The 20,292-nt window shown below is 42.2% G+C and overlaps 2 protein-coding genes across 9 annotated transcripts in view; one reads left to right on the top strand and one right to left on the bottom strand.

Annotated features, from left to right (window-relative positions):
- Window positions 1-12,714, top strand: part of GTF3C4 (general transcription factor IIIC, polypeptide 4, 90kDa) — an 18,684-nt gene extending 5,970 nt beyond the window's left edge. Inside the window, exons 2-7 of one of the 8 annotated variants that reach the window (XM_010570868.1) lie at window positions 858-2,678; window positions 4,524-4,654; window positions 5,593-5,681; window positions 6,755-7,207; window positions 9,226-9,609; window positions 10,112-12,714. In XM_010570868.1, the coding sequence (XP_010569170.1) occupies window positions 858-2,678; window positions 4,524-4,654; window positions 5,593-5,681; window positions 6,755-6,819 (2,106 nt within the window). In that variant the 3' untranslated portion in view covers window positions 6,820-7,207; window positions 9,226-9,609; window positions 10,112-12,714. Of the gene's footprint in view, window positions 1-857; window positions 2,679-4,523; window positions 4,655-5,592; window positions 5,682-6,754; window positions 9,610-10,111 lie in introns of all 8 variants that reach the window. The other 7 variants (XM_010570863.1, XM_010570864.1, XM_010570867.1 and 4 more) reach the window with 7 other exon arrangements.
- Window positions 12,715-16,346: 3,632 nt separating this feature from the next.
- Window positions 16,347-20,292, bottom strand: part of AK8 (adenylate kinase 8) — an 81,091-nt gene continuing 77,145 nt past the window's right edge. Inside the window, exons 12-13 of the mRNA XM_010571108.1 lie at window positions 19,208-19,288; window positions 16,347-16,593 (exon numbers count right to left, since the gene is read on the bottom strand). Coding sequence (XP_010569410.1) covers window positions 16,347-16,593; window positions 19,208-19,288 — 328 coding nt within the window. The remainder of the gene's footprint in view (window positions 16,594-19,207; window positions 19,289-20,292) is intronic.

Below are 20,292 nucleotides of genomic sequence, written 5' to 3'. Positions count from 1 at the left end.
CCGCCTCCGCCGGGCCCGGGGCTGCCACGCTGCGTGTCCCTGTGTGTCCCCCCTCCCCTCCACCCCCGGGCGGCGGGGGAGCCCCCCGGGGTCGCCTTCCCCCTCCCCGCCGCCCCGGGCTGGTCCTGCCCCCGCGGGCGGTTTGCTGCAGCGCACGCGGTGTTGTTTCCTGCGTTGGGGTATTTTAAAAAGCGTTGGGGGGGGGGGGAAGAGACGTAGGCCGGTGATGTCCGGGTGAAATACGATCCAGCGCCAAGTGGGTTTCAGGGATTCCTAAGCTCAGTGGTTTTTCCAAGAAGCGCTTGAGCTCCGCTACTTTGATGACAATTGCGTCAGCGAAATTTTAAGTAGAACTCTTCCTTGGTTCGCTACCCAAGCTGGAAGAGTTCTGCAGCAGGGACTGGTTTGGGCTTCAGAGGGGCACCTGACTTCTTAACGCTCCTTAGCACAGAGGGGTGGCAAGTCTGGGTGAATATCCTACTAAGTAATAATTCTGTTGTTGTGGATCTGAGTTTTTTTTCCAAAACGATGCTGAGAATATGGAATAGCTTGAATTGAAATATTGAGTGCTTCACAATTTGAATGTTACGCCAAGTGCCTTTAAGCACACACTTGAGAACAGAAGTATGAAAACAGGCTCTTTGATACAGCAGACAAAGATTCAATAGCTGAGTCAAAACTATACCAGGCCAACAACGAAGCTTAAGTCTTTAAGAGTGACGTTAATGAACCATTGGAACAGTGTAGTATGGGTTGCGATAGGGGATGCTCTATTTCAAGTGGGAATTAATTCCAGGAAAGTCTTCCTAAAAAAAAGTTCTACAACTGTTTTAAAAGTTCTTTTTGTTGTTTTTTAGGTTGGTCCAAAAAAGGAGGTAGCAGAATGTAAGGAAAAGTTCGCAAGTTCAGTGGATCCAACGGTTAGTCAAACTTTTATGCTAGACCGAGTGTTCAATCCTGAGGGGAAGTCATTGCCACCTATGCGAGGATTCAAGTATTCCAGCTGGTCACCGCTCGGCTGCGACGCAAATGGAAGGTGCCTGCTTGCAGCTTTAACCATGGACAATCGATTGACCATCCACACAAACCTCAACAGACTGCAGTGGGTGCAGCTGGTGGACCTGACACAAATCTATGGGGAGCGTTTGTATGAAGCCAGTTACAAACTTTCTAAGGCTGACACTCCCAGGGGAGAACTAGGAGACTTCTCTGAATTTCAGCGACGGCACAGCATGCAGACTCCAGTGCGGATGGAGTGGTCGGGCATCTGCACCACTCAGCAGGTTAAACACAACAACGAATGCCGGGATGTTGGTAGTGTGCTCTTAGCAGTACTCTTTGAAAATGGTAACATTGCAGTTTGGCAATTTCAGCTTCCATTTCTGGGTAAGGAATCCATTACTTCTTGCAATACCATAGAGTCCGGAATAAATTCCCCAAGTGTGCTATCTTGGTGGGAATATGAACATAACAACCGAAAGATGAGTGGGCTTATTGTAGGGAGTGCTTTTGGACCAGTTAAGATCCTTCCTGTCAATCTGAAAGCAGTCAAAGGCTACTTTACGCTCAGACAACCCGTAGTCTTATGGCAAGAAATGGACCAGTTACCAGTGCATAGTATCAAATGTATTCCTCTTTACCACCCCTACCAGAAATGTAGTTGTAGCTTAGTGGTGGCTGCAAGAGGAGCTTATGTGTTTTGGTGTCTGCTCTTGATATCCAAAGCAGGTCTGAATGTCCATAATTCCCACGTGACGGGGCTTCATTCTTTGCCAATTGTATCTATGACGGCAGACAAACAGAACGGCACGGTGTATACGTGCTCCAGTGACGGAAAGGTAAGGCAGCTGATTCCTATATTCACAGATGTTGCTTTAAAGTTTGAGCACCAGCTGATTAAGCTCTCAGAAGTGTTTGGCTCTGTCAGGACTCACGGAATAGCTGTTAGCCCATGCGGTGCATACTTAGCAGTTATTACGACAGAGGGCATGACGAACGGTCTGCACCCAGTCAACAAAAACTACCAAGTTCAGTTTGTAACCCTTAAGACTTTTGAGGAGGCAGCTGCGCAGCTCTTGGAATCTTCTGTTCAGAACCTTTTCCGGCAAGTGGACTTGACAGATCTTGTACGCTGGAAAATTTTGAAGGATAAGCATATTCCTCAGTTCTTACAGGAAGCACTGGATAAAAAGATTGAGAGTTGTGGTTCTACTTACTTCTGGCGGTTTAAGCTATTTCTCCTGAGGATTTTGTACCAGTCAATGCAGAAAGCTCCCTCGGAGGTCATGTGGAGACCTTCACATGAGGATGCAAAAATCTTGATATCAGATTCCCCTGGGATGGGCAGCACTGAGGATGATCAAGAGGAAGGGACTTCTAAACAAGCCAGCAAGCAGAGCCTATGTGACACAGGCAAAGGTATGGACATAGATGACACTGCAGATGATTCTCTTCCTCAGTCAAGTGACATAGGAGGCCGCGAGCCAATGGAGGAAAAGCTTCTTGAAATACAGGCACAAATTGAGGCAGTAGAAATGCACTTGACACGAGAACACATGAAACGGGTGTTGGGAGAAGTTTATCTACACACATGGATTACAGAGAACACCAGTATTCCCACCAGAGGAGTCTGTGACTTCTTAATGTCCGATGATGGCTATGATGACAGAACAGCACGAGTAAGTGCACCTCCTATGCTCTGGGGATTCAGTGTTACAAGTTACTTCTTTCTCCCCCCTCCAGATCCTTAAATGAAAATACAACTTTGGGGTGGGGAAGAGAGCTGTAATCATGTCATCCTTGCTAGTCAGCTTCTATAGAGCACACAGCTTAAGTTGTCCTTCCTTGAAATTATGGAGTAGGAGGGAATGTAAATACAGATGATGAAATCTGGATCAGGTACAATAAAGAATAAGCGTGCCTGAGTCTTTGCAGAACAAGGGAGAGGACCATGGTTATTCTGCTGCTGTTGGTGGGTTTAAAACAGGTACCGATTGAGAGAGGTGTTTTATTTTCATGGCTAAACTTATTTAATCTATCATCTCTACAAAACTAATCTTAGGAGGTATTTGCTCTAGTCAGTTACATCTGCATTTGTAACTTTAAGGGTTGCAGTATCACTTCTTAAAGTATGATTGGAAGTACTGTGACTGTTCAGGTGGTATGTCAGGTCTTGTCATTGCTCCATGAGCCTTCAGTGGAAAGATCAATTGCAGAGGTTCAGAAAGTGATTGTGTTTTACGAGTTAAATCCAGTGATTCAGAACTTTATGCAGGACTTTCAGTTAACCAAGCTGACTGAATGTCTTTGTTATAACGTACATGGCCTGAATCTTCAGGCACGCTTGCATTTATTGAACTACAATAAATAAGCATAACGGAATGCTTGGCCATGGTAGGAACTCTTCCGAAACTTGCAATACTCCCTACCAAAATAAAAGCATAACTGCAAGGACAGTATCCTGGCTATTGCAATGTGTAGAATAAGCATTTGTGGCAGGAAATAAGTGATCAGTGAACCTTGCACTAGGCAATGAAGTTTTCTGAATATAGACATCAGACAAAGGAAGCTTCAGTGGGAACACTCTGCCATCAGCCTCCTGGCTCTTAAGACTTGATGACAAGAATATCTCAGATGTCTCTACCTCTTTGAGCAGAGAACAGTTCTTTTCAGTACCAAAGTCCTTAAATCACTTGAACTCTAAAAAACAACCTTTACATTGCATCCAGAAAGACAGAGGAAAGAAGTACATTTCCATTACTGATGTAGTGTGGTGTTCTCCCTGCTGGACTTAGAATCAAGCAGGCCACACAGTGTGGCCATCAGTAATTCACTAGGAAAGTATTCGGGCAGGACTGCTGTGTTTTTCTAGCATTCAATTACTATGAATTAGAGGTTTGAGAAGTTGCTTTTCTCATCTTGTAAACAAGATTCTTCTTTTTATAGTGATTAATAGCTGACTTCCAAATTCTATTTTATCTATTCAGTTTGCTTTCACATTTTAAAGGTCCTTGGGATGTGATTTATATCTATTGAAATGTCAAAGACAAATCTGATCACATAAATGTTGTACTATAAACATTATGTATACTCTAAGATGACTGCTGAAGGCCTGCATCCAGGTAATTTCTGAACAGGACTTTTTTTTTTTTTAGTACATCCATTGTGATAGGCATGAGAATGTGAAAGCACTGCTATAATGCTCAGTGGCATCCTCTAAAGTGGTATGATAGCAATTTCTTCAGTACTTCTAAAATTTGCAAGTAGCTCAACATAACACTATTGCTCTTAAGTTCTGTATTCCTTTGCAGAAATCTTTAGGAGGTGACAATAAAATGAGAATAGATTAATACTTATCAATGTATTGTATTGCTTATGCTTTTATTTTTTTTTTAATTCAGTGAAGAGCACAGATCTTTGCATCCTGTATCATATTCTGAAATCACAATATCCTGAGAGACATTTCCACCTTTCAGTAGGCAGCTGTCTTGCTGTAAACAATGCTGACTGCTGTGTATTCCCAGGTGCTGATTGGGCATATCTTAAAGAAAATGAACAAACAGACTTTTCCAGAGCACTGCAGCTTGTGTAAAGAGATCCTGCCATTCACTGATCGCAAACAGGCAGTCTGCTCCAATGGACATATTTGGCTCAGGTAATTCGTTCTTAAAAGAGTTTTTGCCCTCCTCTGGATAATTTAAACATACTTAAATAGCTAACCTAAAACACTTCATAGTGTTGGAGTAAAAAGTCATGAAGCATGTTATCCATGCTGCAGTTAATTGCCATTTTTGCTGGCTGTTATCTGTCCTCTTCCATGAGAGAGAGAGAGAGGGCATTGTAGATTGGATTTGCTTCTCTTGTCAGTACACTGTTTTTAAAATAAAATGCTTTTGATCGTCTTAACTTTTTTCTTCAAGCAGGGGCAGGATGGGGGCAGGGAGAAAGTAGGCGAGGGAAAATCAAGCGCGAGTCATCCTTTGGAACAGCACATGAAGGAGGGTTTGTTCTAGCTACTTCAGCATTTGAAAACAAAGTAATTTAACAAAAAATGATGGGAAACAGCTACACTGAGAAGTCAGACAAGTTCTGGAACATGTAGGAAAGGAAATTTTCCAACATCGATGTATGGGGTATGTGGTGATTGTCCCTGGAGACTTGGCAAGTCAGTAGTCTGTCGCAAAGAAAAACCTTTGCCTAACGGATATTGTGTATGTGCTAGGTTGGCTAAATAGTCATTGCCTTACAGACACCGTGGTTCTTCCCCTGTGCAGTAACCCTCAAGCTTTTCACCTCTTCTACTCTATACTAAAATTTTTTGGCCAATGATGAAATTTTTCTCAATGGTATATTGATTTTTGGCCTTTTTCATTTTTGTGATCATATGTAATTGGGTACACTTGTGAAATTTCATTTACCTGGATTAATCAATTATTAATTTTTGTGTTTCATGTGGCTCATTACTGCCCTTACTCTCAGAAAGCAAGGTCTATTGGGAACAGAACTCAGCCTCCAGTCAGGGCATAGGAACAGGTCACAAAACAAAACAATAAAACCCCAAGCCTCTTGATAAAATTACTTGTTCTTTCACAGGTGCTTTCTAACCTACCAATCCTGTCAGAGTTTGGTATACAGGAGGTGTTTGCTTCACGACAGCATTGCACGGCATCCAACCCCAGAAGGTAAACTGTTCCTGTAGCCTAAAGGGGCAGGATTATGTATTCTTAAGTTTTATCTGCAAAATGATTTGAATTAGTTTCACTGACTTCTCTTTTAGGCAGTTACCATGTGAAGTACTAGTACTCTGCATTTCAGTGTGCTGTTGTTGTCCATGCATTAGTGGCATACGTTAATTACAAAGTAGCGACTGCAGAAATTAATTTATAAATACTACATTTTAATGAGAGCTGGGTAGACACGTAATCTGTGCTGGAGTGCTACAACAGTTACTTTATATTCAAGGGGAATATATTAGCATCCAGTTCAGCAAGAGCTGAGGGTCTTTGAAAGTCTGTTTCAGTGCAAGCTGTATTGATCCAACACAGGTTAAGAAATAGTTGGCACCTTGCTGGCTTAGGTCCCAAACCTACCATAAGTACATCATTCAGAGACAGTAATGGCAGGCCGTGGGGGCCAGGTAACCTTTTGCCTTTGTGTTTTCAGAGTTTGAGGAGGGACAACCTTGTGCGAGAAAATTGTTTTCTTCCCAACTGGTACACTTAAAAAAAATCATGGAGTACTCAAACAGTTTGTCTCAAAGTGTAGGTGATACTTTTCCTCTCCCTGTAATATATGGGTATTTCAGACAGCACTAAGGATCAACTACAGAATTTAAACCTCTGTAGAGAGAGGCTGTAAACTTAATTTCCTTATATTGGAGAGGGACAAAGAAACAGGAACCAAGGACTGCATTTTGTAAAGGATCTAATTTCAGTTCAGAAAATAAGAGCACTACATTTTTGGCATGGTGATCCTTTAAATTTTTTTCCTATATAGCTATTTAGATGAGTACGTAATGATGTACTGTGGGCTGTTTCACCTTCATTTTGTCCCCTACTGAAGTGGGATTTAAACTGGCATTACTTGAAATTTCAAGACAGAAGTAGAGTTGGATTCCTCTGAACTTTTCAGTTAATCCTGCATGGTGAATATATACAAACTGTTTCGGGATTACCATTTAGTTTGTCCCTCTCAAGTGTCATTCCTGTGTTGATCTCTACCTCCAGCTTTAAAGATCTTGTTTTCTTATTTGCAGATCCTGAATGGATCAAGAGGTTATTGCAAGGACCTTGCACGTTCTGTGATTCTCCTGTGTTCTAGAGAAAAGCTATGTAAAGATTGAAAGTATTTTCTCTGTGGCATAAGCTCCCTTCAGTCTCGAAGGATATAGAACATAAGAATACAGACTTTACTAGAGGGGGAAGACGTTGTCCACAGCCCTGTAAATAGAACATCGGAGGCTGTAGAAACCCCTTAAATCCAGAGCCCGTTCCATGCTCCAGAAACAGGAGTACATCTGGAAGAATGAGTTTATAAGGCGGTTTGGAAATGCACCCCATTGAAGCATCAGCAGCTGGACAGGCTTCCTCTTACTGGAAAGGAACTGAAGTCTTAAGCACGCAGTGTGAACTGTCCTTCGTGCCTGACAAGTGTGTGATTTCCCCAAAGCTGGGACGGGAACAGTGGAGCTGCCTCTTGAATGGTCTTGGTGGGTAGAGAAGGCTTCAGCCTGTAGTGCTCTCGTTTGCTTTTTAACAAGCACTGGCACTCGCTGCAGAATATTAAACTATCAAAATAATTTGTGGTTCTAATTTCTCACAGAGTGAAGCATGTGCCAGTTACAGCCATATGAAAGAAATTGGCCATTATATTAGTTTCACTTGAAGTCTAGAAGAATAACTGCCTCTTAACTGTTGTAACAATATTGCAGTCAGAAGGGTAATATTGGCTGCCTGGGTCAAATAACAGATCAGTAAGAATAACTTTTAAATGTAATAATTATTAAACTAATAGCAATTAGATTAAACACTAACCTAATTTCCAGTGCTTTTAAGTCTCATGCCCCACTTTCTTTTTCTGACCTAAGTTCTAACTACTTCCTAGCTTTTGCCAATGTATATGCCTTTTGTTTCACTTTACCACCAGGAATCATCTTTTCCAGTGTAACTCGGTTAACAAAAACATTACTGATTTACCTTATTTTCAGTTGAATTGAGAGTTTCCCTCATACAGTAGCTGAGTTTTACAGAAGTTTGACACACAAGTAATCACTCCCAGCTGACAGTTTCTCTCTTCATAATAATGCAGTAAAGAAAAAAAACCCAAACCAAAACTCCACCATGGCTAATGTGTTATAGGTAGAGTTTCCACCAGTGGTCATGGAGTCTGGTGAAGCTATTCATATATAACTTTGACATTCTCATCAAGAGATTCATAAATACGCCAATGATGTAGCATGGCTAAGCCCAGAAATTTATTCTGCCTTCTAACTGTCCTATCATAATAAAACCATCTTTCTCTCTTTGGCATCTAGTTCCTATGGGGAGCAGGAGAATCCTTTTGAACTTCCTATGCAGTGTTAGAGGAATAATACCTCCAAAATGTGTGTGGTTATCTGGTACAGTTTGTCTTGTTAACTTAAATCCATGTTGTCAAATAATCCAAAGTTTATGTATTTACATTCTTCAGAGTACCAATCTGGACACTCGGATAAGTTGCCCTGTTTGTGATCATGACACTTCTAATTGTGTATGGAGTGCTCTACAGCTGTTTGAGAAATCAAGGAATCGTCCTGGCAGTATCAGTCTCCAACAATGCATGTGTGGATTGGTGCTTAAGTTTCCTTGATTCAATGACTATGCATATTTTCTTAATGTTCCTTCACCTTTAGTAGGAGCAAATTTTTTTCAGCTAACGTTAAAACAAGTCAGCTGTCCTTACTATTCAGTGTTTCATGCATTAAGCGTGATAGTGCTTCGACTGAAAATAATATTAATATAGTAGCCTAGAACAGCGGAAGCACATTCATCTGTAAAATAATTAGCCTTGTTTGTAAATATCCTTGGAAGTGATACCATAACATTAAAGAAATGTTTAGTTTTTTATTGCTGTGCATTGAAAATTGAAATTACTTCAGTGTGTCTGCAAAGAAAGAAAATGTAGATCGTGTTATCACCTAGTAAAACAAAGAGTAACCTTGATACCCAGCGTGTGCGTAGTTTGGGGCCAGGTACTGTACCTGGGGCAGCATTTGTCTTCTTCCCAGTGCTGATGGGGTTTGCGGGGAACAGAACATCAATTTCCAGTATGAGCTGAACAGGTTTGTTCATGGGGGTAGGGAAAACATTTTAAGTGGAAGCTGCAAGTCCTTGTCCAAGGCAGTCCTAACCAGTTCATCAGCGAGGAAGTGTTCGATTCAGAAGTTCATCTGACTATGGAAAAAGGTGAGAGAGCTCTCCAGAACCATGTGTAAATGCTTTAAAAAAAAAGTCAGCATTTCTTTGATATTGGCTTAGAAACCATAATAATATTCTGATCCACTGAAATGTTTAAGTCTGACTGACCAAAAGGTTCAGCTTGGTATCATTAGATTAATTCCTGGTGATTATTTCTAGCAGTTATCTTGAATTTCCCTGGATTGAGTTTTAATGCTTTAGACATGTAGAAGCTCTAGTACACCTAGCATTAATGTTGCAGCATTAATGTTTATTTTCCTTGTCTTTCAAGGCAGTAGACACTCAGTATACCATTGCCAGTTTATTTAACCTGATTTATGACTGCTGGGAGAATGGAATTTTAAAGCCAATGATGTCGGCTTTGTCTGCATGCCAGTGGAGATCCTTTAGCACAAAGCTTTCACTTCTCACCCTGACCCATTCACAACAGGTAAAGAGGTATTGTAATTTTTTTTTTTTTTTAAACCATCACTGGTCCCTAAAGTGTATTTTTAACTAGTGTAGGCTTGAATAGTATAGCACGCCTCAGACCAGTAACATTTAACCTCTGATGCTGATCTTACTGGATTTTTCTGCCCAGCTAGCAGCGGAGACTTCCTTCAGGAAACCTTTTATCTGTCTTGGACTCATGACTTGCAGTTCTGGGAATGTGGAGGTTAGTCCCATTCCTGTTGGAGTACTCTAACAACCTGCAGGGCTGCAGCAGCACCTTGATGCATTATCCTTTACCTTGTCCTAATGAAAACCCTTGCTTTCATCCCACACGGGGAAGGTGAGTGGGTGAGGAAGGTATGAGCACCTGCTGCCAGATCCTTGTGCTATTTTGCCATTAACAAGAGCTGCCTTCTCAAACTAATACATAGTGGAGCTATCCGATATTAAGGCCCAGTCTGTTTTGAAACACCAAATGAAGTATTCAAAGAATAAGTCCCACAAAATCAAACAGATTATCTCACTAAGTTTTTGTTTTAGATACCTTGCAAACCTTAGAGCAAATGAATAGTTGAAAGCTCTCTCAACTGCTTCACCATTTAGTAGTAAACACTGTGGCTGCTCATGGTGCCTCATCTCCAGAAGAAGAATAACGCTCCAGCAGAGAGACTAAGTGGTTCTTGATACGCTGCTGCTTTTTTTTTTTTTTTTTTTTTAAAAAAAAGGATTGTGATACTTGCTCTTGCATCTGAGAATTAATAGCCAGAGATGCTGTGTTCTGTGTCTGAAGCTAAGGCGTCATTGTCCTTGATAAGTAGCTTCTGATAGCATTTAAGATTTGCTACTCGCGCTGATAACAAGAGTTAATCCCTCCTCCACTGGGATGAAGAAATCCAGGCTAATCAGGTTTGATGGATAAGCAGAACAGCTCTGGCCTGTACAGCTTCTTAGTGCCTTGGTGCTAGATGCCATTGTCTGAACTAAGGTGAAAGTTTGGGCTCATGAGTATTCTGTCTTGGGTCTGCAAACTACACCTCCTGCTCTGGAATTGGTGACAGTGGAACTCATTGCTGCCTTTTACCTTAATTCAGCTATGGGTTGGGGACTTAATCATTCAATCATCCTTTCCTTTTGTATGATCCCCCATTCTATTAATCCTATTGTATATTTCTAGAGAGGAAATATTATGGTTGCCAATGCATACATAGAGGCAATAAATATTTCCCTGATTTTCTTAAACTTACCAGGTTTTCCACTAGCTAATGTATCATCAGTGATTATGCGCAGCATAACACCGTTTATTCTATCCTTATTAAGGGTTTCTTGACATAAAAGAACTGAACACAAACATTTATAGTCCTAGTTAAAAGCTAACAAATCACACTTGTGCTGTTATGCCCTAAACTAACATTTACAGGAGACTTGTTTGTACAAGTTTAATTTCTCAAATACAGAGCCCGCCCTTTATGACCCACGCAGTTTGTGAAGCAGCGGGCAGCCTTGCAGGCACAGCTGCTGGACTCTCAGTTGCCGCTTACAGGTACGGCCTCAGAGAGAGAACGAGGAAGAGAACCTAACCCTGCTCCTCAGAGCCCTCACCATGGAGCAGGTCGGGGATAATCACTGAAGCCGTTGCTCTTTTGCCAACATCTAAACTTTGTGTGTGAGACAGATGTGCAAGGCCAGTTAGATGTGCCTACCAGTAGATTATCTTCAGGACAGTGGCTGCGGGAAGAGGAAGGTACCTCTTCATTCTCTCTTGTCTGTCTTTCTGCTGAGTGGAGCTGTAGGTATGTCAGTGAGAGGCCACCATGTGCCTGCTTCCTACTGTCAGTCATGCTGAAGTGCTTGCTGGCATTTTACAACCTAATACATGCTGGGTTTTGAATTCTTTCTGGCAGTCACCTTGTGTGTAGTTAGTAGCAGTCCAATACTTAACAATATAATAAACTTCAAAATTTGTCGCAGAGCACTAGTTCCTATTTTTGCAGCTGGAAGTAAGGGTAACAGCAGTCTTAGCCTCAAAGTGTTGGTAGTCATGGCAAAAGTCAGATTTATAAGCATCTAAATTATCTGGAAGAAGGTGTTTATGAGTTCTCAGTGCATAAAGGTGAAATGGTCAGAGTAGTTACCAATCCTACGTCTGTCCTCATCCTCCTTTTGTATTCCCTTTTGAAGCTTTCTGTATCATCAGGCCTGTAAACGCACAAATTATGCTGGTTATACTCCAGACTTGCATTGAAGCATGTAGGGTTTATTCTTTAACCAGAACCAGTACAAATGTCTGCGTGGAGATGCCTGCTAGTTTACAGCTCCACTGGTGAATACCAGGTTGAAAGCTGCTTTTTTCCCCTCCATGTGGGTAAACAAGGACAACTTGAGCTTGGCTCTATTCATCTGCAGTCCTGTCCTAGCTGTCGAAGGTGCAGGAATCTTAACAAGACAGAGTCGAGCCTTCTCTTCGAAGTCTCAATCCAGGATAGGTTTTCACAACTTTTAGAGGTTAGTATGTGTGTACAGCAATGCCCACAGAGCTTTAGTTTTCACCTCTAACGGAGGAGGGCCGTGTATACATACTCAGATTTCTGTCTGTGCTAATCTTTGGCTGTACTCGTTTCTAACTCATATTTACACTGGAGATGTTCCCAGACCCTCAGTGTCAGCTGAAATATTCTTATTCTGTCACTATTTTTTCATGCTAACTCAGTTTTAGCACTCTTCACTTGAAAGACCTGGAACTTCTGCTGCTTGGTCATGATCTGGGTAGTGACCTCAGGAGTGTCACAGCTGCCTGTGGATGATTGTTTTCATTGTTGCAATGCAGCTGTCGCATGGGGCACTTGCTAGCATTAACTACACTACAGTTTGGGGCAGAAAGCAGAGTAATTCCCTGTACTGTCCTAGGCTACAGCTGAATCAAACCAAAATGTGAATGTTTGGAGCACCTTCATCACAGGAGGACTCGCGCACTGCTGAGAGCCTACAGCAGGAGTTACGGGGCTGTGCCAGCCCTGCAGCATTCTTTAACATGAAACTGGGAGGCCAGCCCTGAAAAGGGAAAACCCAAGAGCCATCCAAATGGAACTGTTCAGAGGAGAGTTTAATTTAATTGCTCCGCTAATGTAGTTGATATCTTCATGCTACTTTAATTCCGTTCTGGGGTGCGAGTGTTGTAGCTGGCTGACCACGTGGTCATCAGGCTGAATGAAAAGCAAAGTTGAGTTTTAATCTTTAGTTTCCAGATTTTTCCTTTGAGACTTTGTTCATGGGAGGGTCTGACAAAGTTGCTGTGAATATTGATGCTGTGTATATGGCACATTTTGTAAACGTGAAGCAAACCTGGATGAATGTTTTGTATACTGCGACAGTAGCATTGTAATCCTGCTCCTTTTTTATTCTAAATAAATAAATAAAGTACTTGTTTGTAATGTCTGTATTTTGAGGGACATGGGGTGCCAAGAGCCGGGACTGGCAAGAAACAGCAGTGTAGTTAGTTAAGCACTCAGTCCTTCAGCATAAGACTTCACACTTAAAAAAAAAAGAAAAAACAAAACCTTAATAATAAAAATCTCATGGTGGCCACTGTCACAGGACACTGGTGGTAAAGCCTGAGAGAGGACCTGGGGTCCGATACTGCCCTTCAGCCACACAACCATTCCCTTCTCCTCACCAGCATAGGTTCAACCCCTCTTTTCCCTGGCCTCCCGAACTGCTGCGTGGCAGCAATCCAGCTCCAGAAAACAATTCTGCTAAAGAACCAACTTTCTTTGATGAAAGGGGCCTGACATCACCTTTTCTTTTCTTCTGTAGAATCAAACAGTTCTTGTTGCAGAAGGAGGAGAGTAACCCAGGAGAGCCTGCTTGTAGAAGGGAATAGACAATTTTCTGTATGAATGAAGTATGTATGACAAGTCAAGAGTCACCTTTCAGGTTCAGTTTTGGCAACTGTGACACAGACAGGCAGTTACAGTTTGCCACAGTTAGAACCACAGTTCACTCCTACTTAAGATCAACTCAGCTCCAGCTGCCCCTCTGGGAAGCAGAACTGAGGCACAGGGACCTGACAAACCTGTCTTTGCTCTAAACCAAACCTTAAGGACCTGTATGAACGCCTTCCTGGCCCTTCCTTCATTAGAGTCCCGCAGCTTCTACAGCCCCTTGTGAACAGACAGTGGCAAAACCAGCGACATTTAAGGTTTTTGTGCTGGCAGCAGCACCCAAGCCTTACTGGGAAAGGTGAGAAACCAAAGGAGGTGGCAGGGGAAATCTTTCAAGAGCTACAGGGGTCTGGGCAGAGACGGTGCTGGAGGATTGGGTCTCCTGCCTGGGGGTGTTCAAGCATCCTTCCACCATAGGGCACTGAAGGATCTATTGTTTGGAGCAGGTGGACACAAAAGTTTGTGGAACACTTGGACATACCCATCTTGTTGCTGAACTACGTAATTAACAGTGTAATATATAGGGTATAGCACAACCTCCAAGCAGCCCGCTCTGCAAAGCGTCTTTGGAAAGTGGACTGATAAAAGATGTCCATTTCAGAACTGGGCAAGCTGTACAATAAGTAACGTCTCGTCCCTGCTGTGTTCTTACCACCTCCTCTTTACCTTGTTTTTCTCACTGCTCAACATTTGTTTTGCCAGAATAAGATGCTAATAAAATCAAGCGTAGTTACCAAATTGGTTTTCAAGTGTTGCATTCCAATTATAAAAGCCTAATTCCTCCTTCCACCCACTGAACCTTTTTGGTATTAACAGGCTTTACTATGCAAAGTGATGCAGGGGCTGTTTCGTTTACAGTAATTAAATGAATGTCAATTGTTTTAGTTGTTTCTGAGGGAGAGTTCTACATGAGTATTAGCATGTTCTGCTAACCCTTACGTTCTGCACTTCAGGCCTGCTGCAAACCCTTGGGGGTTGACCATTGACCTGAGACTCCGTACCCAGACATGCCAAGCGCATCTCAATGAGACGAGCTCTTTTTCTCAGTTTCTATGGAACCAGCAGAGCGGAACTAATATAGCATCCGCATATAGATGAAAGAATGAAGAGGAAAAAGGGCTTTACAGCTAAATTAATTAAGCAGATGTACCTGTCTAATTAAAGATGCACTGTCCCTTTTGTACCCTAGCTGCAGTACAAACAGTATTTAAACACACTCTCTATCCATTTCATCTATCAAAATATTTAGTAGGAACTCTCAGATGAAGGTGATATTAGCAAGATGAGCTTCCCATGTATTATTAATAGAAGGGCTCCCAATTATGCATGAATGCTACAGCATATCTTTATAGCAATAGCATAAAAACCAGCTGCCCAAGTAGGTTACCAAACAACACATTTGTAACAGGTAGGACTGTTACACGAGGGTTTGTGGTTGGGCCCTGTGCCACGGGAGCAGCCTCTGCCTCAGCCTGGTGCTATGAGCCAGAATTTCTCAGTGCAAGAGGTGCAGAGGACTCGGCTTGTGTTGCTGGTGCCAGAGGATTTGGCTTTCTTGGATTTCAAAGATATTTATTCTGAGATTTTTTTAAAGCTGCCCCCAAGGCTGGAAAGTCCAATTCCCATTCACCAAACCCTCCAAAGGTATTGAAAATTCCAACCTTAAATTCTCCCAAAATAATACAACATCCCCCTAGCTATCTGGATAACCAGGGTCTTCCCACCTGAATTTACTCTACAGGTGCAAGGAGGAAACTTGGCACGTATGTCTCTACAGCCCTCCAGATAGACCTAGACACACACAATCAAGGACAGCAACAAAGACCCAAACTTATTTACAATAATAGGATCAGAGAAGTCATCTAAAACCAAAAGGCTCTTGGAGGCCTGCACACTCTGGAAGGAGAGGGCACCTGCCTCCTGCATCTTCCCAGGCACAAAGGGTTCCAGGAGAAAGTTGTATCTCCTCCGCATCCCCTGGTCAAGGGGAATTCACGCTCACACACAAGGGAGAAATAAAGGGAGACATAATAGAGGCATCAAACTCAGTGCTTCCCTGAATCACAACAACAAATCACGCTCTTTCTTAGAAGCACTAAGGGTGTACATTTCCATAGCCAGAGATTTTCCAGTTAAGAAAGACTTAACTGAGCATTTACTGCAGCCAGATCCAGCCAGAGGAAAAAAACCCACAAAACTGGACACCAACCTGCCCAGCCACAGCTCAGTCAGGGCAGCCGTAGGCTGGAAGGCTCACTCTCTCAGGACATCAGAATTTAGTAACCTATCTGCTCATGCAGCTCTTTATGTCCTTAATTGGGTTCTGAAAGTGATGAACCTGCAACCAGTTTTCTATGGCTCTTGATATTTTTTCCAGTTGTTCTTTCTGCCCAGCCCCAGAGTTGGACTGCAGAACAGGGTGATGGGGACGGCTGGTGCATCTGCAGAGTGTTTTGTCAGAACTTTTTAAGCAATTTGAGTTAACAAGGGAGTAAAAACATCTGCACCCTGGCCTCAAAACACTGCAGTTGTCTTTGGGGAAAGTGCACTGCAAAGCTGCAAGCTTCATTTTTCTATTTGCTTTTGTATTTGCTTGCAGCAGAGTGCGACAGTGAGGTAGACAGGTAGTGCCTGTGTAGTTTTGGTGGGGACCACTGGGTGAATTAAGACACAAACACATCTAATAACTTTAATACTCATAATTGGCTTCATGGGTATTACATAGCTAAGACAAAACTACTATTCACTGAATCACAGAATCAGAAAAAGATATTTGAAGTAAACACAGGAACTTCCCTAGCCACAGTGTTTCATACCTTGAATCACAAAACAAAAGCCAAAAAAATTTCCGGTAAAGCACAATTTCTTACTCTTTGTACTTCACTCAGCCTTGGTGAGCTTCAATTTAACACAGCTGGCTGACTTCCTCTTCACTTGTGATAACCTGCCACTTCAGTGGCCGGACTGCAAACATTACAGGGAAAAGTTTAAAATCAACTGTTCCAGAAATCATCCTTATTAATTATAAGCTTTTTAATTTTTTGCATGGAAGGGGCTTGATGATACAGCTTTCTATAAACTCAAAGACAACATGAGGGTCTTGGTCAGCATTGACATAAATGGCATCTTCATAAAAATCCTCCAGTTCCTTGACATTCCTGTAATAGGTTTCCACGCGCTTCTCAATATTTTCTTCCTTGTCTCTAGGGTTCTGCCTGAGACGGACTTGGATCTCTGGTGCCGGTGCTGGTCTGAATGTCATGTGGTATCTGGAGATGAGATACAAATGCCACTGCTTCAGCTCAAGTTGAGGACACAGTGGCCATTTCCTAAGATACTCCATGTTTTTGCCTATCACAGATCCTTGGAAGTGCCTCGTTCTACTCTAGGTTAGGGTTTTAAAACAATGATTGGAAATTTCAGGGCAAGTAATCTGTCGTTCCTGCTCTCAAGAATCCTGGATACTCAAAAGCCAAGAGTTTCTCTTGAGGTGATGCAGAGAGAGTGCTGCTAGTGTTTATATACCTCACACGAGGTGTGGAGAAATCCCTATTACATGTCCAATGCTCCAGGTTCAGAAGCATTTCGAGATGTGTTCCAGATCCAATCCCAAGGTAGCATGTTTTACTTGTAATTTTTATTCCTATTTTTAAAAAATCATCTAAAAAAGCCTAATCTTAAACCTTAGCATCTGTTAAAATTCTTTGCTGTGGTTTACTGTTATGCTGATTCTGGACATTAGTCAGGAAAAAACTGCCAAACTTTGAGTGCTTTCTCTGCATTGAATTGGTGAGCCCAGACATAGCCCTGTGTCCAGGCATTGCTGAAGGAACTGTAACTTAAAATGTGTTTATGGCTCTCAGACATTGGGGACTTTCCTGCCAAGATTCAAAAGTGCAGCAACAGGGCTGCGATCACCAATATTAAATTTTGAAAGTATTTCCTATTAGCAGGCATGTGGCTGAGCTCTTCCAGCAAACAGCAGAAGGGTAGCGGAAGCACAGCCCTTGCTCAATACAGTCTCTAAATCACCATAAGCTGAGCCTGAAAGGTAGGTATGCTTCATCTTGATAAGCCACTACAAGTAGAGTTAATACTGTTATTGCTCAAGAACACTGGAAAAAGTTAAGAAGACACAAATATTCTACCTCAGTCTCTATTTCTGGGCAGATACCAGGTAGAATATAATTGCTAACATCTTTTTATAGTAGCTGAAGATAAAAAGAAGTTAATTCACTCTGAGGTAGGCTTTGGTTATTTCTAGCTTCCAAAATGCCAGAATTTGGCTTCCCTGAATTCACAGCTGAAGGTTCACTCAGCTAGTCAGCAGGCTTCAGCAAGACGGAGGATTTTTATCACCAGAGTCCTGTAGCAGTGCTGCAGTCCAGCTCAGCCTGCCCAGACAGCTGACACCAAAAAGAATTCTGACAATGTTTCTGCGTTGCCAAAGGCTCCCAACAATCACTAAAAGCTCTTTTGCAAACATGTATTTAAATTTCCTGCCACAGTAATTCTACTTCTGAGTAAATGTCTCCTGTGCCCCAACACAAAACCAGTTTATCCCTCTTCCTGCACAGCCAAATTTTCTGAAACTGTTAGGATAAATGCAAAACAGAGGAGAGAAGCAGAGTCTCTATGTCTCTGCACAGAACTGCACTACAGCTCCAGCTGGTACAATGATGTGGACATAGAGTTCATTCCACATTGGAATTATTTAGAGCACAGCTGAAGGCCACCCTCCTCACCGCTCTGTAGCCAGTAGTGTAGGTTTAACATAATGCCAAGGATTAGATACATCGTCTAAAACAATTCAATTCACAATGAATTTGGAAAGAATAAAACCCAGAGTTTGGAAGAAGGAAGCGTGTTAACTGGAGCAGATACTGAACAAGCTAATCCTAATGATAAGAAACGCAAAGATGTGTGAATGATTTGCTTCATACTGTTAATTTCTTCTGAACAACTGCATCAATTATTACTAAAACAAAGAGAACAGTTACAGCAAATCACTGTTGCTGTCACAAGTTAATGTTGCACCTCGAGTAAGACATTTGAATAATCATGTACCACTTTGGGACAAGCCCAGTTTTTATGGCCTTAATCTTTGAGGGTTCAGTATTTGTCTTTGATTCAATAGGATGCATTTAACCATTAGAAAAGTAAAATAGTGGTTTAAAATTTAAGTGTGAGGAATCGTAAAGACAGAGCACAAGTGAAGTTGCAAATCCACACCAATTCCAGCAGGTATTTAGTAAGATATTTTATTGTTACTTTTTCCCTGAAAAACAAGGGTGGATAAGACAGTAAACCTGAAGGTCACTGCTGAAACAAGGTGATGTGACTGCCAGTGAGATGAACTGCCACATATGAGAACCCAATCTTACAGTGACTCAGTGACTCAGAAATGAGTTTGCTCTACTGAGCAGGAAATATATTAACATCTCACAGCAGACAGAACCATCACAGGAGCTGGGGGAAGTAAAACGCAGCAAGTTTTCCATTTTCCCCAGCTGGGAAGCCTTCAAAATTCCCATGGGAATGTCTGAAAACCATCTGCATTTAGGCTAGGTTTCAGACATCTTCCCTCAGCGTTCTTTCACCAACCAATTTAGTGACCATTAAAATGTTAGACCTGAGCTACTTGCTGCTGTAGATTTCAGGCTCCAAGATTTTAAAATGCCCTATTCTGAGAACAGGAGCTTGCTGCAGCAGGTAGGTAAGTTGGTACTTGAGTAGCTATGAAAGTTTTAACTTTTCTTTTAAGGAGTCCCTAAGCAAGAGTACAATATTCCCGAGTTTCCTTAGATTTCTATGAAGTCTATCTGGTGCTTTCATCTCACTGGCAGTCTTGAAAAATGTTAAACATCAGATATGAGTGCTAACCTTTCCCCAGTGACAGGATCAATCCTCCGTTGAGACAGTCGTTCCATGATGGATTCATAGGAGAGATTAAAGAAAAATACCCTATGGAGAACATAACAATTAAGTGCATTAACATCCTGAGAACTTCACTTGTGACCTTCAGAGTATGAGTTAATCCTTACCCAAACGAACGGCACACACAGACGTGGAAGTGACAGTACCACTCAAAACTGCAGCACCAGAAAACGTTAGCATATACACAGGACCTCTCTTCTCTGGTTCTTCTCCTCACATCTTGTTTAGTCTCCAACCTCATCAAGGCAGAAGCTCTTTGACACACAGTATGTGTGGTGCTGTGTGCACGCACAGGGCTTAACAGAAAATACAGTGTGGACACCAGTGACTGAATTGCAGCTGCAGCCTTCCTCAGAGTCTGTCGTAGCTTGCTCGCAATCCAGCAGTTACCTCTGAACTTCCTCTGGATCCAGCTTCTCAACCCAACTAGCAAATACAATCACAATGACATTCTGCAAAAGGTAAATAAAAAATTGCTACCGTTCCTGTCAAGGACCAAAAAAGAGCTTGTCTGCCTGTATTATGCATTCTTCCCTAATAACAGCACTGCACAACTCGGTGCCCATGAAAGGCATTTTCCTCTTGCTGTTTCAGTCCACTTCCACTTGTTTTGCCCTTGCCTCCCCACACAGCCCCACAGTGTGAGTCCTCCTGTCTTCCACTCCTGTCCTGCATCCTTAAAAGCAGAATGAGTAGTAAGACTTAATACGTGCCACATTATGATGCTGACAATCCCCTGTCCCTGCCGTTAGCATTGACCTGCAGAGAACAGCGCCAGGGCACAGAAGGCAGCTCAGTACGGCATAACCCACTCAACAATCAGCCTTGCTGTTGAGACTGCTAAAGAGGAAATAATAATGCTTGATTTTAAGATGAAAATCTGCAATTCCCATTGAGTCTGAACAAGATGTAGTTGCTCAGCATCTTCAAAAGTCAGACCCTCAGTGCCAGTGGTGTGGGCTCCATGCTATGAACAGCTTTTCACCAGAGGATGGAGTGGCACTTGCCAACTCACTTCATGCAGGTTACAC

The sequence above is a fragment of the Haliaeetus leucocephalus genome, unplaced genomic scaffold (assembly GCF_000737465.1).
Source record: "Haliaeetus leucocephalus isolate CR32 unplaced genomic scaffold, Haliaeetus_leucocephalus-4.0 Scaffold306, whole genome shotgun sequence".
Taxonomy (NCBI): domain Eukaryota; kingdom Metazoa; phylum Chordata; class Aves; order Accipitriformes; family Accipitridae; genus Haliaeetus; species Haliaeetus leucocephalus.
Note: the sequence above shows the minus strand (reverse complement) of the source record. Positions and strands in the feature narration are given on the sequence as shown.